Source organism: Paralichthys olivaceus, chromosome 9, assembly GCF_024713975.1.
Source record: "Paralichthys olivaceus isolate ysfri-2021 chromosome 9, ASM2471397v2, whole genome shotgun sequence".
NCBI lineage: Eukaryota > Metazoa > Chordata > Actinopteri > Pleuronectiformes > Paralichthyidae > Paralichthys > Paralichthys olivaceus.
The window spans coordinates 7,420,928-7,435,364 of record NC_091101.1 but is presented as its reverse complement, the minus strand read 5'-3'; the positions used below and the strand labels follow the sequence as shown (position 1 = coordinate 7,435,364).

Sequence of the window (14,437 nt, the reverse complement as noted above, 5' to 3'; positions counted from 1 at the left end):
GATTGACTTGCCTGCTGAACTGCAGCAGTCAGTGGTTAGGGGGGGGGGGGGGGGGGGGGGGGTGATGAAGGGAGATGTGCTTTAAATTTGGCTTTAAAACTCTTCAGAAACAAACCCACCAATCACACTTGTTGCCCTTTAGGCCTGGAGTCATTTGTGCCATCTGTAGGTAATGTACTTCGCTTGCATTTTACTGGGTTTATCTGAATGTCAAAACTAATGTTAACACTTCTGTGCTTTATTTTCCCCTGAAGGGAATAAAACTTTCAAGGTAAACCTTTAAATATTATTTTAATATATGACTGTTGTTTTCATCCATACCTGCTTCTACATTCAATCATTTACTGGGGGCTGTTTGAATTGAAGGTACTGCTGTCGGTATCTGTCCTGCTGCTTTTCATGCACCACCAACATTCAGATATGTTAGTGACATCAAACAAACTGCAGGTGTAAGGGAACATGATGCTGGAGATGTGTGGTGAGCTTTAGATTCCTACATTATTAGAACAGTGCAACTTGAGAAGATAACACCAGCCTTCTATCACTCAAGATTATTTAACATATTCTCAGGTAAACCGTAGACTGTATATCTAGAGATGGACGACATGACAGCCCCCCATCATGAAGCCAAAATGTTTGGTGGCTGTCTGCAGAACCGGTCATAATTCTTGTGAATGGGACATGGATCTAACTAAAAATTCAAACTACAGTTCACGTACATTTCCGTCAAAGATGGTTTCTGTCATTTCAAGTAGTTCTTATTACACTGATGTTTGTTAAATTGCTAATTTTTCTGTAAGCTGGTTTTAATTAGTTTTTGGATGCTATAAAAACAGGGCGAAACGTCAGAAGAGACTTCGCTGCCGCAGTCCCATCTCCGGATCGCTACGGCACAGACTCTGGCTACGAATGTGCAAGATGGCAGCGAGTGAAGACGTGTTGCTCATCTTTATATACAGTCTATGTTATTAAGCTCCAGGGAAATTATTATCCCTGGAGCTTGATGACATGTGAGTTAGGCAGCAGTGACCAACATATATTAATGTGCATTTACATTTGTGCAAACAAAATGCTGAATGGGAAGGGAGACTCACGCTGCCATTTCTCGTATGTGATGACACCTTGCCTTCACCTCTCCTGTGCCTGTGAGAGGAGGAGGAGGAGGAGGTGGATGTCGTGGAGCAGGGCAGAATCCCTGAGGTGCCGCCCTCCTGGCTGAGAGAGGAAATGCTGTCGCAGGTTCGTTTACGTGGGGGATCGTCAGAGAGGGGCGACAGGAGGGGAGGAAGCAGCTTCTCGTTGCGCCGTCGAGACTGCTTCCTGTTTAGGGAAATACTAAATACACAAAGGCACACACATAACAACACAATGGTTATATCTTTATTTACTATAACGACAGTAAATACAATCTTTTTTTCTTATTATATATAATTATGCTTGATTTGATTTGCTTTAATGTTTCACAGCTCAATGGTTTGGGAGGATGAGGAGGTAAAGCAGTGCTGCATTTCCCAATAATGGTCATAAGTTAATGCACAATAAACAACATGAAGGTTCCCTTTTAAAGTTTGTCATATGTTCATAAAGACTGTGGCCTTTCCAAACTTCATCACTATTCCTAAATCAAAGAATCAAAATTAATCCTGACAAGAGGAAATAAGATGAACAACAAATGATAATCAACAAATGGTCTATTATGTCAGAGGACTGCAGTGACTCCACCAGCCCGAGAGCATTTTTTCACCTCAAAACACTCACAGCACAGACAGATGAATGTTTCATAAACCCACTAATATTATATAAAGCACTCTTTCAGTATCACCATTTAAATTGTTATTACTTCAGTCGTTTGCGGTGTGAAAACATTCCCTCCGACTAAAAGAAATGCGTGTGCTTCAGGGATTCTGGTAAAATCAGATTTGAAATTCTTTCTGTCTCCAACAATTACTGCAGTAACCTCAACAGCTCAAGTGGTTTTCAAATGTTTTGTAAAAATAGAATAAACCTCTATGACCTCTACTTTCTATATCACTGGATCTTCACTAACGCACTGAGGACATGTGGGAGACTTTTGATGATGAAAAATAAAACCACTGCATATCCTTTGCCAAGGCCAATAATTCATGAGTAGAAATAGCCAAACAGACCAATGTTTTTTTAATGTAATTTCTGTAATGATTCCTTTTTGGGGGCCAGATACTCTGGAAGAATGTTGATAATACATTTGGATATTATGTATTCTTCTACACAAGATCTTCTAAAATAGATCAAGTGTCAGGGTCTTGAAATCTGGTTGTTTAACTGTTGACTTACATTTTCAAGCTCTCCTGTCCCATCTTGAAACCAATCTGCCAGTTTCACCCTCCATATTGTCTCTTTACCCTGCAATCCTACTCTCACTCCACCTAATCCCATTCAACTGCTGTTGTGTCTTGTTCTTGAACTTAGATAGATATAATATCATATATACCCATTCATCATTCACCTTTGATCCTTCAAGTGTCTAAAATAAACTAGACCTATGTTATATATTTTGTTGACTTGTGTATTTACATTTATACATTTCAAAACTCAGAGAAATCCCCAGGTTTATTCAAGGTAAAGGGACATTTCATCTTTCAGTTGTCTTATATCTGCTTTAACTTTCTGGACACACAGTATATGAGGAAGGAAAAGCTAGCTTAGCTATTTGAGTTTATATTGGCTATTATTCATCACTGCTTGCTGCATATTCTGTTGCTGCAGCTCTCTTACTAAAGTGGACCACATTTCTATTATCATTACTACTTTCAGTAATTTTTATAAATGACGGATGTTAGAGAATCTCTCATTAACTGTTTATTACACAGTTATTTGTGTATTTTTTGTCTTAAAGTACTAATTACTCTTTAGACAAAGACGATCTGCCATCACAATGTTTCATCTACATTGTTGAATATACAAAAGTGCTTTCTAGCAACACAAGTGATCAGCATGTAAACCCTGCTTCAACACACTTGGATAACGTTGCCTAACTGTGCTGTTGTAATTTCATTTGCAGCTGCTCATTGATGTATTCCTTCCAAAACTGTTGAGATTCTGCCTTCCTTGCTTGAGCATCCACCATTATTCCCTCGGCTGCCTTATTGTGGCTCGTGACTCATATTGTTTGCAACACAACAGATAATATTTTTATATTTTTTCTCTGCCTGGGAAACTCTGGGGGTTTGATGCGGTGAAAAAAGTTGCTGAGCTCGCAGAACAACGCCCCAGGCCCCGACATTAGTGATAATATACAAAACCAGGGAGACAAAGACTAATTAGTTGTGTGCATGTGTGTGTGTGAGTGTTTGTGCGTGTGCGGGAGTTTGTGTGTATCAGTGTGTGGATTTGTGTCTGAACGCAGCATAATTGATGTGTGCTGGTATGGTTGTGTGTATGACTATGCAAATGTTTTGTGCATTTGTGTGTGTCTATCCTTAAGCAGATGTCGGTGTGTGTGTGTGTACTCGTACAGATATCTTTATGAGGACCATTGTGAGTGTAGACCTTACCAAGTGAAGACATTTTTGCTTAACTTCACTTTTTCAAAGGGCTGTTTGGGGGTTAAGACTTGCTGTTAGGTTTAGGGTTAGGATGGTTAAGGTTAGGGTAAATAATAGAGAATGATGCACTATGCCAATGAGTGTCCTCACTAAGATAGAAGGACACAGTGTGTGTGTGTGTGTGTGTGTGTGTTTGTGTCTCTGCAGGACAGCATGTGAGAGCTTCTAGTTCTTTTAAAGGGATAATAAGTTCAGAAATTTATGGCACGACAGCACGAAATGACCACAGTATATCTGCCAAATCTTCCTCAGTAATACATTTACAATGACTCAACTGTTACTCTGCCAGGTGGGAAGATTTCTGGCTTCCATCCATTATCCATACCACTTATCCTTTAAGGAGCATGAGGCGGCTGGAGCTAATCCCAGCTGACACTGGGTGAGAGGCGGGGTACACCGTGAACAGGTCACCACATATAGAGACAAACAAGCATTAATGCTCACATTTACACCTACGGGCAATTTAGAATCACCAATTAACCTGAGCGTCTTTGGACTGTGGGAGGAAACTGGAGTTCCTCACAAAAAAACACACTCCACACAGAATGGCCCTGGGGTTTGCACGCAGAACTCCTTCAAACCGCTGCACCACTGTGGATATCAGGCTTTCAAAGTCCAAATTAAATTAAACTGCATTCTTTTTTTCTGGTACAGTGTACTTATCCACTCTGTAAATCAAAAATCCTGTGTTCTTCTTTGAAATATATTTTAATTTCTATTATCCATATTATATATTTATAAAACGTTTTAGTCTCATGAGGGTGCGTTTTTTTGGCATTCATCTCTAGGAAAAACAATTAGTCTACTTACAGAGAAAACATCTTTACAGAGAGTCCGTCAGCGGCCTATCACAGACAGAGTAGATAGTCACACTGCCGCACAACACAAGAGCCAGTCTGAAGGACCCTCATTAGCCTCACTATCTAACAAACATGATCGCGCTTCTTGTCCTGCACCTGAGCTTGTTGAACAAGCCGCCAAACAAACAGTCCCTGGGGAAAAGGGCACGGCTAACAACAATCCTGTCACTGACTTGTCATTTAGACGGAAATGTTCAGGGAATCTTAACCGACAATCCTGAGAGTCCGATTCTCTGTTTTTCTGCACCTTGTTGTTCTTGTAGTAATTAAATAATAAAAACACTTACATTAAAAAAATATTATGACCTAATGTTTCAAGCCACCATTTTGTCCCTGTTAAAACCTACCTCACATAAAAACTCAACTTAATGTATGTATCTTATTATCTGTTGTCAAAATATAGCCCAACTTATAAAAGCAGTTTGACGTTACCTGTCATGAGGCGCAGGTTAGAAATGACAGAATGAGTCTGGGTAGAATGAGCTCATCATCCCATTTACAGCTTCCATAAAAAGCCTGCTGGGTGATAAATAGACACTCTGGTGGCAGACTGAGACGTCTGCCACACAATGTCAAGAGTTCAACTCTGGGTCACACCCCACCCACCTCCCCCGCTGTATTTTCTATCACAACACGGAGATGCTATAAAAAATGTTTCCTCGGCAGCGGTGACGTCAAGGCTTATTTATAGCAACAGCAAGCTTAGACTGTTTTTAATAATTCAGACGGAAAGCAAAAATTCACACTGTGTCATTGTCGTGTCACGGTGCGAATTGGACTCACCTCTTTAATGACTCATCGGCACATTAATAACGTCAAACCCTCCTAAAAATACTCTTAAATAAACTTGATTAACTCGACGAGTGTCTGTGCCAGTCACATAAGGCTGTGGTATCCAGTGAGCGGATGTGGTGAATAATGGAGAAGGAGACTGACAATACATGGTTACGATAAACCTACTGTGTGTGATGTAGTTACTCAACTGATGAAGATTATTCATTTTTGTACTGTTAGACCAAAATACGAAGTGTTTTGATATGTGTTCTCGTTTGTGGTTTTTATTGGGCTTTATATGTAATTTGCTGACTCTTGTGGGTAGTTTCATTATTTTCAGCATGTAATTTTTGTATTGTCAAATTCTGTCCTGCATTTAAAAAAAACTCTCTCACCACGTGACCTTCGTTTCATAAAATATCAAACGCTGTTATAAAAGCTCAAACAAGCACGCAGCACCAGTAGGTGGCATAAAGCCGATATCAATGATCCATCAAATACCAGAGAAGAACGCTGCCGTCCAAGTAATATTGGGGGAGGTAGCCACTTGTGGATAACGTGGTAACGTGGTGCAGTGATGCTAAGTTTAGCTGCAGCCTTAGACCTAGCATTGCTATCCAAACGTAGAGAATCAGATATATGGCAACAGCTGTTGTGTCTGGCACATACTCATTACACAAAGCAGCAGGGGGCATGCATGAAGGAAACTGTGATGTCATCACAACGCTTGGTTCACACAGATAGACAAATCTGTGATTTGAAAACTAAAAAATGTCTCTTATAGCGACTTAAAACGCTGTTTGTGTTTGGATGAGGGGCTGAATTGCTGGGCCTTGGAAAGATGTGCATGTATTTATACAGCTCTAGAAAAAATATCTTATGAAATAAATGCCTTGTATAACAGGATAAGGCTGAGCTCCATTGTGGACAGTGTGTGGATTAATATTGATACAGTATCTGCCTCCATTCTTAGATCTTCCACTGTAAGTCTCAAGAGTCTCAACCTCATGATTTTGCTGATACGTCTCTACAGTATTGTGTACTCTTGTGTTAGTCCCTCGGGAAGCTGTTAAAACTCACTCTGTAGAGCTGTTCTTGTGGTTGTGTATCGGAGAGATGCAGGGTGGGAGGAGCTGACAGTCTTTGTCCAGTCGCAGCTTCTTGTTGCCGTTGACTGATGACTCAGTGTGGTCAGACTGGGACCATAGACAAACAGAGAACACATGTGTTAGAGATGGAGAGAAGAGTGTTTGCAAGTAACAAGGTGGAAAAACACACAAAAAAATCTCTACACACACCTTGTGTTTCCTTTTGTTCTTGCTGGCGTGTTTCTCTGTTGGGACCATCGTGCTCCCAGCTGCTTGTCTCCTGTGTTTACCTTCGTTCTCTCCTCTCTCTGTCCTCCCAGCCAGCCGGGGATTACTCTGCTCTTGCACAGGGGGGTTGTCCAGGACCCCCAGACCCAGGCATGCCTTCTCTCTGTCCCTCGTCGTCGTCCTTTCCCTCTCCCCAAGCCCTAATCTTTCTCTGTCCTCTCTATCCGTTTGCCTCTCTCTCTCTGTTAATCTGTCTCTGTCACCTTGCCTGTCTCTGTCCTGCACCAATCGCTCACTTTCGTCCTCCTGTCTCTCCCCTTTAGTTACCCTCTGTCTTTCTCTCAGCCCTGGCCACTCTCTGTCTTCCTGCTTCTGTCTCTCTCTCTCTCCCACACCTGTCCTCTCCCCCTGCCTGTCCCTGTCCCTCCCCTCACTCCCGTCCCTTTCTGCCAGTCCCACCCGGGATCTTTCCCCTAAACCCTGGCTGCCGGGCACCCTGCTGAGCAAACTCAGTTCGATTTTCACCCATAAACTCTGGATCTCCTGGTACTCCCTAAGGGGGGAAAGTGGCACCTCGTGCCCCGTGTTGGAAGGTGGTGACATGGACTCCAGGTCCTTACACTGTCCTCCTAACCCTCCAGGATCCGGAACAGAAGGACCAAAGGAGCCACTTATGTTGCTAATGCTTAGAGAGTTACAGCTATTACTGCTGCCATTGTTTCCACTACTGATACTACTATTACTACTGCTGCTACCATTAGTGGTCACATTGCTACTGTCTTTGACTCGCAGTCCTTTACCTCCAAATGTCCCCAGACTCCCCAAACTGGCAGCAGGGCCAAGGCATGGGAGGGGAGGTGTGTGCATGTGCGTGCTGGACAGAGTCTGCGTGTTAATGGCAGGGCGTGTTGTCTGCGGCAGAGCGGGGATTTTAATGGCTTCCTCCGACTCTGACTGGCATTCTGAGGAGGAGGAGGAGGAGTCTGTTTCGATAAATTCCCGGGACTTGGGTGTGATTCTGGTGCTTGGCCCTCTGTGCTTCCTCTTATCCTGCTTTAGAGATGTAAAATAGCAAAAAGAATGGGTCGGAATTATTGATATGAACCAACCTGTAAGGATCACGCAGAAGGAAAATGTGACATAGATAAAATACACATAAGCTGTGTTCTCTCCACACCCTTCACAAACTATGACCACATTAAAAAATCTTCTTACCATTTGACATGATATATGTTTAAGGCAACAAAAAGCAATTTGCAGAAAGTATCCACTAATCTGTGAAGTGAAATGAAACGTGTTCGTCTCATTGTGAATGTCAGGATCAGACTCATGTTTGAAATATTTTTGTTCTATTTGTTTCTTACTTTGAATCCGTTCTTGACATAGTGAATATTTACTTTGGTGTATTAAGTATAATACTTCAAAGTCTTTAGAGCCCATGTTCACTATAACAGTGTAGCTCAGCTCTATCGTGCTGACATAATGTACGACTGTACTTTTTCTGCAATATTCTCACATGGGCTCCCTGAGACATTTTCAGACATTTTATGAGGGATCTGGCAGGAAAGGTTCTTGAAAATGTCGAGAACAACGATGACATTTGTATTCTCACATTTAGCCCATCTGGATAATTTCAGGAAAATGTCCAGATTTCAGTTCATGTCTAAAGGCAGCTTATAACCAGTCATTTTCTTAGTAGATATAGCTTCAGCTCTTTCACTATCTTGCTGTCTCCAGTTCAAATCGTCCCTAAATGTCCCTGGATTCTTGATATTAGATGTGGAATGATCAACGAGCTGCAGTGCTGTGTTTGTACAACCATCCAGAGAAGACAACTACAGAGGCAGATGCAACAAAGACAGCACTGCTAATGTTCCCAGTCTCCAGCGAAACCTGCTCGCTTGGCAGCAACAAGGCGACGGTTTTCTCAAGCTTTTGGAATCGATCCAGTCGATTTTGCCGTCTGCAAAAATCCATTCCCAATAAATGCCACGTTGTGCTTTGTTGAAAAAGAGGGGGAAAAAAAGGAAAAAATGGTCCTGTGTATAATTCTTATTTACACTCCTGGCAGAAGCATTTTCTTTCTTGAGCAAAAGTCTTCAGCCCCTTTTTGTGGGAAGCTGTGCTGACACTGAAATTAGTTGTCCTGCCAGCTGGTCTGCACAGCTACAGAAAGACTGGCAGCGAATCAAATGTGGTGACTGCACTCAAAGCACAGGTTGCAGATGTAAGCACTCATCTTGATTTCCAGGTAATTTAGGGAAGGTTATAATTTGTTTTTGCAAAAGAGGAGAGTTTTTCGGCTGGTTCAGGTTCGAACTCAGTTTGCAGATTATGTGTAAACCCTGATACAGGACAGTAGATGTAAGATGGCAGCCCGTAACCTCAGAACCATTACTTCAAATTCAGTATAATTGTGTATGATGGTTGAGTCTTAATTTTTTTGCTGTCTAACCATCTTTTTGTCTTTTATTTACTTTTTCCAAAGCAGATAATATGAATGCCGCCATGGAGTGTATATAAAGATGAATGACATGTCCCTACTTTCTTGTATTGCCCAGAAACAAAGCAAAAATATCGCAGTGTGATACATATAATAACAGAAACCACCACATTTTCTATCAACATGTACTGTGACTTTTTAATTTGGTCAGTGTCCCATTAACTAACATGAAGGAGGCAGGGTTTCTATGAGCGACACTGCAGCCAGCCACCAGGTGGCGATCGAGATGCTTTGGCTTCACTTTTGGGAGCAGTCATGCTGTCTATCTAAATATATAGTCTATGGTTGCCACAGTGATAAAACTCACCCCTCACTGCGGTTGAAGAGGTGGCAGATGTCAGGATCAGACATGTTTTGTAAATCGTTTCTTGGATTATGACAGATGAGCTGCACATTGCTAGTATTTTGTGTCACAGTCATTGTTTGCATATAACAGCTGTTCTTGTCCCTAATGTGTATGAAAATGAATATGTTCTTTGTTTCTGCAGATCTGCACTTGTTCAAATTGTCACAATGCAGAGTGCTGATGGCTTTAATCCTGAACAACAGTGAGAACAAGTTTCAAATCCACTGCCGAACATATTTCACCTTCTTTTGTCATTTTTATTTGGTACAATCTGTATATCATCTTTTTTGTCCTGTCCTTTTCTATAAACGTCTTACTTACATAAAGTCATTTGAGTGTATAAGTGACTTTCTTTCTCTCTTTATTCCTTTTCTTTCCTTCTTTCTTTCTCCTTCAAACTACCTAATCTTCATAAAACCACTGAGCGTTAACTCGTAGGTTAAAACGATGGACGATGATTCAGTTCCATCTCTTTGTCCCTTCTATTCTCTCCCTCTCACACACTCTCCATATTTCGATAAAACCAGCCAGTGTTGAGCCATAATAATCATGTAATAATACCGTTTTTATGCTGAGGAGTTTTATGACTTCATGGAAGATCATCCAGAGACTGTAAGATGAAGTAATCATTACAGAATACATGCACAATGTGTTACAAACTGTAAGTGTGGGACTTGCTCTTGAACTGTCTTCCAGTGCCTGAGTCATGCACTTCAATTGTTTGGAATTTCTCCAACCCCTCATAAACTAACCTGGTTTACACTGACGGCAGGTATTGGCGCAGGTGTTTGCTGTAGCACTGCTGGTGGAGTCACTGTGCTGTTGTTGGAGTTGGCACCACCGCGAGGCTCTTTCCTGGGGGCAGTTTTCCCACTGGGGGGTTTGCTGCGCGGCCTTTGGGGGTTCTGATGCTCCAGGGAGGGGGACGGCAACAGGTCCTTCTCTCTCGCTGCAGGGCTGCTGTGGGAGGAAACACAGCAAGAGGAGCCGTCACAAAACATGTTAAATTCACCCTTGAGCAAGGCACTGCTTTGTTGAGCAAAGTTTTACATTGATAAACAGTAGAAGATTACTTTGGTCAGCTCCAGGGGGCGAATATGTTTAAAAATGAAAAAATATACAAGACAGCGTGAAATAATTGAAAACAGCATGTATTCAGCTGAACTGGGAAGATGAGGAGAACTTTAAAATGAGAGAAAAGAGGGAAAAAGAGAAGTGATTGAGGGAGAAGAGAGTAAAAGAAAAGAGGGAAGTTTGTTCTTTTTCCTCATTAGCCTAATGTCAAGCTGAGCAGCCAGTTTGGCAGGGCTTCTAGTCAGAGTGAACATTTTCCACAACAGATGTGTTCTGTGGCGAGCTGCCAGCATGCTCGAAGATGCACTGGAGCCTCTGTTAGCTCTCAACACTAAGTGACAACTCTGGGTAGTAAGGTGTTAAGAGAAACTGCTTTACCACTAACAAATAACACGTCAGTTCCAAAGGATCAAACAAGAACTAAGCTGTTCGATTTGTTCCGTTCTCTTCAAAGAATCAGACTGACTTTGACAAATTCTGCACCTCCATCATCTTAATTATTTCATTTTACAGACTGAAAATTGTTAAATCTTATTGATTAACAAGAATAAGAGCATTTCCTTTAGATGTAACATAAAAAGCAACCAATTATTGCTGGATGCAAAAGATCACCAATAATTTTGTATTTGAAATAAGTATAAAACTGTTTTTTATTTTAGGATTCAGCTTTTCTTTTTTTTATTACCTAAAGAAAACATTGTTTCCTTTCTTGTGTACCTGTGCTGGTTTGCTCTGCTCCATGTCTGGTTCTGATTATCCTCTGCACTGTTTGACCTCTCTGTCCGTCTGGGCTGTTTTTTTCCTGTGGTGTTCCTCCTCGGGGTCGTGACCTCTGGTCCTGACAGCAGGGCCGGCGACAGCCTCATCTTGGACCTCTGGCCCTCTCCTGAGGCCTTCTGGCTGAGCTTGGCCTTGGCCTTCTCTCTGCCCGGGCTGCAAAAAGCAAGAAATGATTTCTCTTTCACGTCTTTTATAGATATGGAGACCAGTGTTTGCATGTTGTTGCCTACATTTTGTTGCACCACCTGTCATTGAGTAACTCAACTAGTTCATTCACTTACTTCAACAAAGAGGCAATGCTTTCATCTACATTTGTTTTGTTTGTCTGTTGTTAGCAGGATTATGCAAAGTAATATCCAAACCAATGTCCATGTAATTCTGTAGAGGAAAGGAACATGACCCAAGGAAGAATCTTTGGTGTAGATCTGGATCAGGTTGTGAATTTTCTTCACAATTTTCATAGTTTTCTCAGAGAATAATTAAATTTGTTGGGCCTTGGCTGAGGTATTCGCTTCTTTACTTGATTAGTTATTTTGGCAAATTTTCAATCAAATACCAGAAGGCTCCTCTTGTATCCTTGTGCTCCACTGTTGGTGCAGCTGGAACTGGGGTGCTGTTGGATCCACAAGGCTTGGCCTTTGCAGCTGTACCCACTCCTGGTGCTTCACTCCCTGGAGACAGAGTCTGTGGACCCTGGTTGATGGAGCCTAAGGAGCAGAACATTAGTTCAGATAAACGTTTTCTAATCCAACCAAAGTATTCTGTCGATCTTATCTATGACACAGTTACAGTTAAAGCACCTTCCATATCTACCAACCTGTGCCATGATGTTCTTGCTGAGGGGGAACCAGAGGTTTGGTTTGAGCTTGGACCTTGTTCAACCAGCTGTCCAGCTGCCACTTGTTGGTGGATGGGGGCTCGGGCTTTCATGTTACAAAAATAAAAATGTAAAATGTTAATGTAATTCTCTCCTTCTTTTACTACATTTGTCTCTTTTTTTCCAGTGTATGAAACCAGGCAGCATGGATCCATTCAAATTATGTCATAAACAATGCTACAAATCAGTTTTCAGCAGTTGCATCATCTAATGACAGAAGAATGGAACATTTGGTGTACAGGCAGTCACACCCCAAGTGAAAAGAATGGTATTAATCAGGGAGGAAAAGCCAATGAAATCTCTTGTAACCTAAATTATACACGTTATCAATATTTTCTTTTTATTAATGGACTGCTGAATTTTAGCTCTCAAATCAATAACGATTTTGATTCACAGAATAAACAAGACTTTGCATGGTTACAGTAATGATTTGTTGTCTCCAAATTGGAGTTATAAATATGCATGTGGCATAATCCATAAATCAAGGTTAACAATGATTATATACTCATTTTCTCCAATGTTGTGATTGGGGGCTTCCTATTCCCTCTGTAAGATTGAATGAACTTGAGCGACAAATGATCAAACTGCTGCCTCAACAGAAATCTATATGTAATACTTGTACTACTGATTTCTTCCACAAAAATTTAAATTGACTTGTTTACTTACGAGAAAGAATGGTTTCAAACTGAATTGCTTATGTTATCCATTCTATACTTTTAATCCACTGTGTGCTCACAGTTACAGTTACAGAGAAGAAACATTAACACACCTATTCACACTTGTCATCCTACCTCTGGCGTGTTTGTGCGTGAGGCCTGGTTGTATTCGCTGTCACTGGAGCTGCTCTCTGATTCGTCTGTGTCCGACTCCGAGCTGCTCTCTGATTCACTGCTGCTGTTTCCCGATGCACCACTTTTGTATAGAGAGAAAAAGGAAAGGTGGGAGGGAGGAATGAAAAAATGAAGGAATTAAAATAAAGCAAGTCAAAATGAAACAAAACAAAACCGGCTTCATTGGATGTTGATGAACACTGTTACTGTCACTATCTTTGAGGTTACAACAAGGAAGTATATTTTCATATGACCCGACAGAGACACACACTCAACTGCTTTTTGGTAATTCAAATAATCCACACTGCAGCACTGTCTGACAAAATTGAAAAGAAAAGGGAAGAACTATGCATATATCAGTACACACAATCAGTCAATACGCAAATGTTTTTCTTTATCCTCAGAATCCCTGTAATACAGACAGGATGTAGATGATCTAATTTAATCTCAGAACATACAATAAATCAATCAATTATACAGCAGATTTTTAGTCCCAAGGACCACTCAAAGGGAGGTTAAGCCTTCTAATTCACCAACCTTCTGATTAGTGGATGCCATCAGTCATATATTGTTTTTACATTTACAGTATTAAGCACCTGAGTATTGCCTATGGACTTTGAGAGTTAACTGCAGTCTAATGTTAGATCAACCTTCCACTCTACAAAAAATAACAATAGTCAAGATACTTCTTTTCATTTAATCTGAGCTTTCTACAACCGAATGGACCCAGTCACTAAAGTCAATCATTTCTTTTAGAAGAACTGTGGATCAGAATTAGTCTTTGACTGTATATGAACCAGCACAGTGCAAAGATATTTCAGAATGAATCTACTCTACATCTATACAACAATACAACTGCTTCAATACCCCATCTATATACCTCAGCTTTGAAAGCCTGGAGGATCGATCTCAAAATGATCAACCTTCACATAAACTGACGTGTGGTAGTGAGCATGTTCTATTCATGACTCTTAGGTGAAGCCCTGTCATCTTCACTGACCTACCTTACCAGTTGGTCTTAATCAGTGTCAGGGTTATTTAAAGCATGGCTTTCTCTTTTGCTCCCATGCTTGTAGTTTTAGTTTCAGGACTGAGGATCCCCTGTCTAGTATTTCTTTGTTAGTTTGACTGACCCCTGGGTCAGCTAAGACGTGTTTGCCACCTTCATAAAATGAAAAGTAGGGTGCTGAAGAACAACATTATCATTTTGTATATAGTCTATGTCTGCTACAGATTCATTTTATGACAATACAGTAGCACAGTGAGTACAGTCTGGTAAAAGCCTTCTGTATTACAATCATTCACACTAACAACTGTGCCTGTTGTGCTGTTTTTGGTTTATGTTCTGATCACTGGCCTGAAATGGAAGCTTCCCTGGGCAATGTCCCTCTACAGCATATAGAAATAATTAAATTTAGTTAGAATTTATTTACTGCCCCTTTTAGAAGCTCACTACACTGTTTTACATCTACTAATCTATTGGTTATTTCCAT

General features: G+C 41.0%; 1 protein-coding gene across 2 annotated transcripts in view; it reads right to left on the bottom strand.

Moving 5' to 3' along the window:
- Positions 1-14,437, bottom strand: part of aff2 (AF4/FMR2 family, member 2) — a 143,813-nt gene that overhangs the window by 14,450 nt on the left and 114,926 nt on the right. The window contains exons 11-18 of one of the 2 annotated variants that reach the window (XM_069531292.1): positions 12,906-13,026; positions 12,055-12,160; positions 11,794-11,944; positions 11,175-11,390; positions 10,136-10,343; positions 6,517-7,584; positions 6,299-6,414; positions 1,095-1,335 (exon numbers count right to left, since the gene is read on the bottom strand). In XM_069531292.1, coding sequence (XP_069387393.1) covers positions 1,095-1,335; positions 6,299-6,414; positions 6,517-7,584; positions 10,136-10,343; positions 11,175-11,390; positions 11,794-11,944; positions 12,055-12,160; positions 12,906-13,026 — 2,227 coding nt within the window. Of the gene's footprint in view, positions 1-1,094; positions 1,336-6,298; positions 6,415-6,516; positions 7,588-10,135; positions 10,344-11,174; positions 11,391-11,793; positions 11,945-12,054; positions 12,161-12,905; positions 13,027-14,437 lie in introns of both variants that reach the window. The other variant, XM_069531291.1, reaches the window with a different exon arrangement.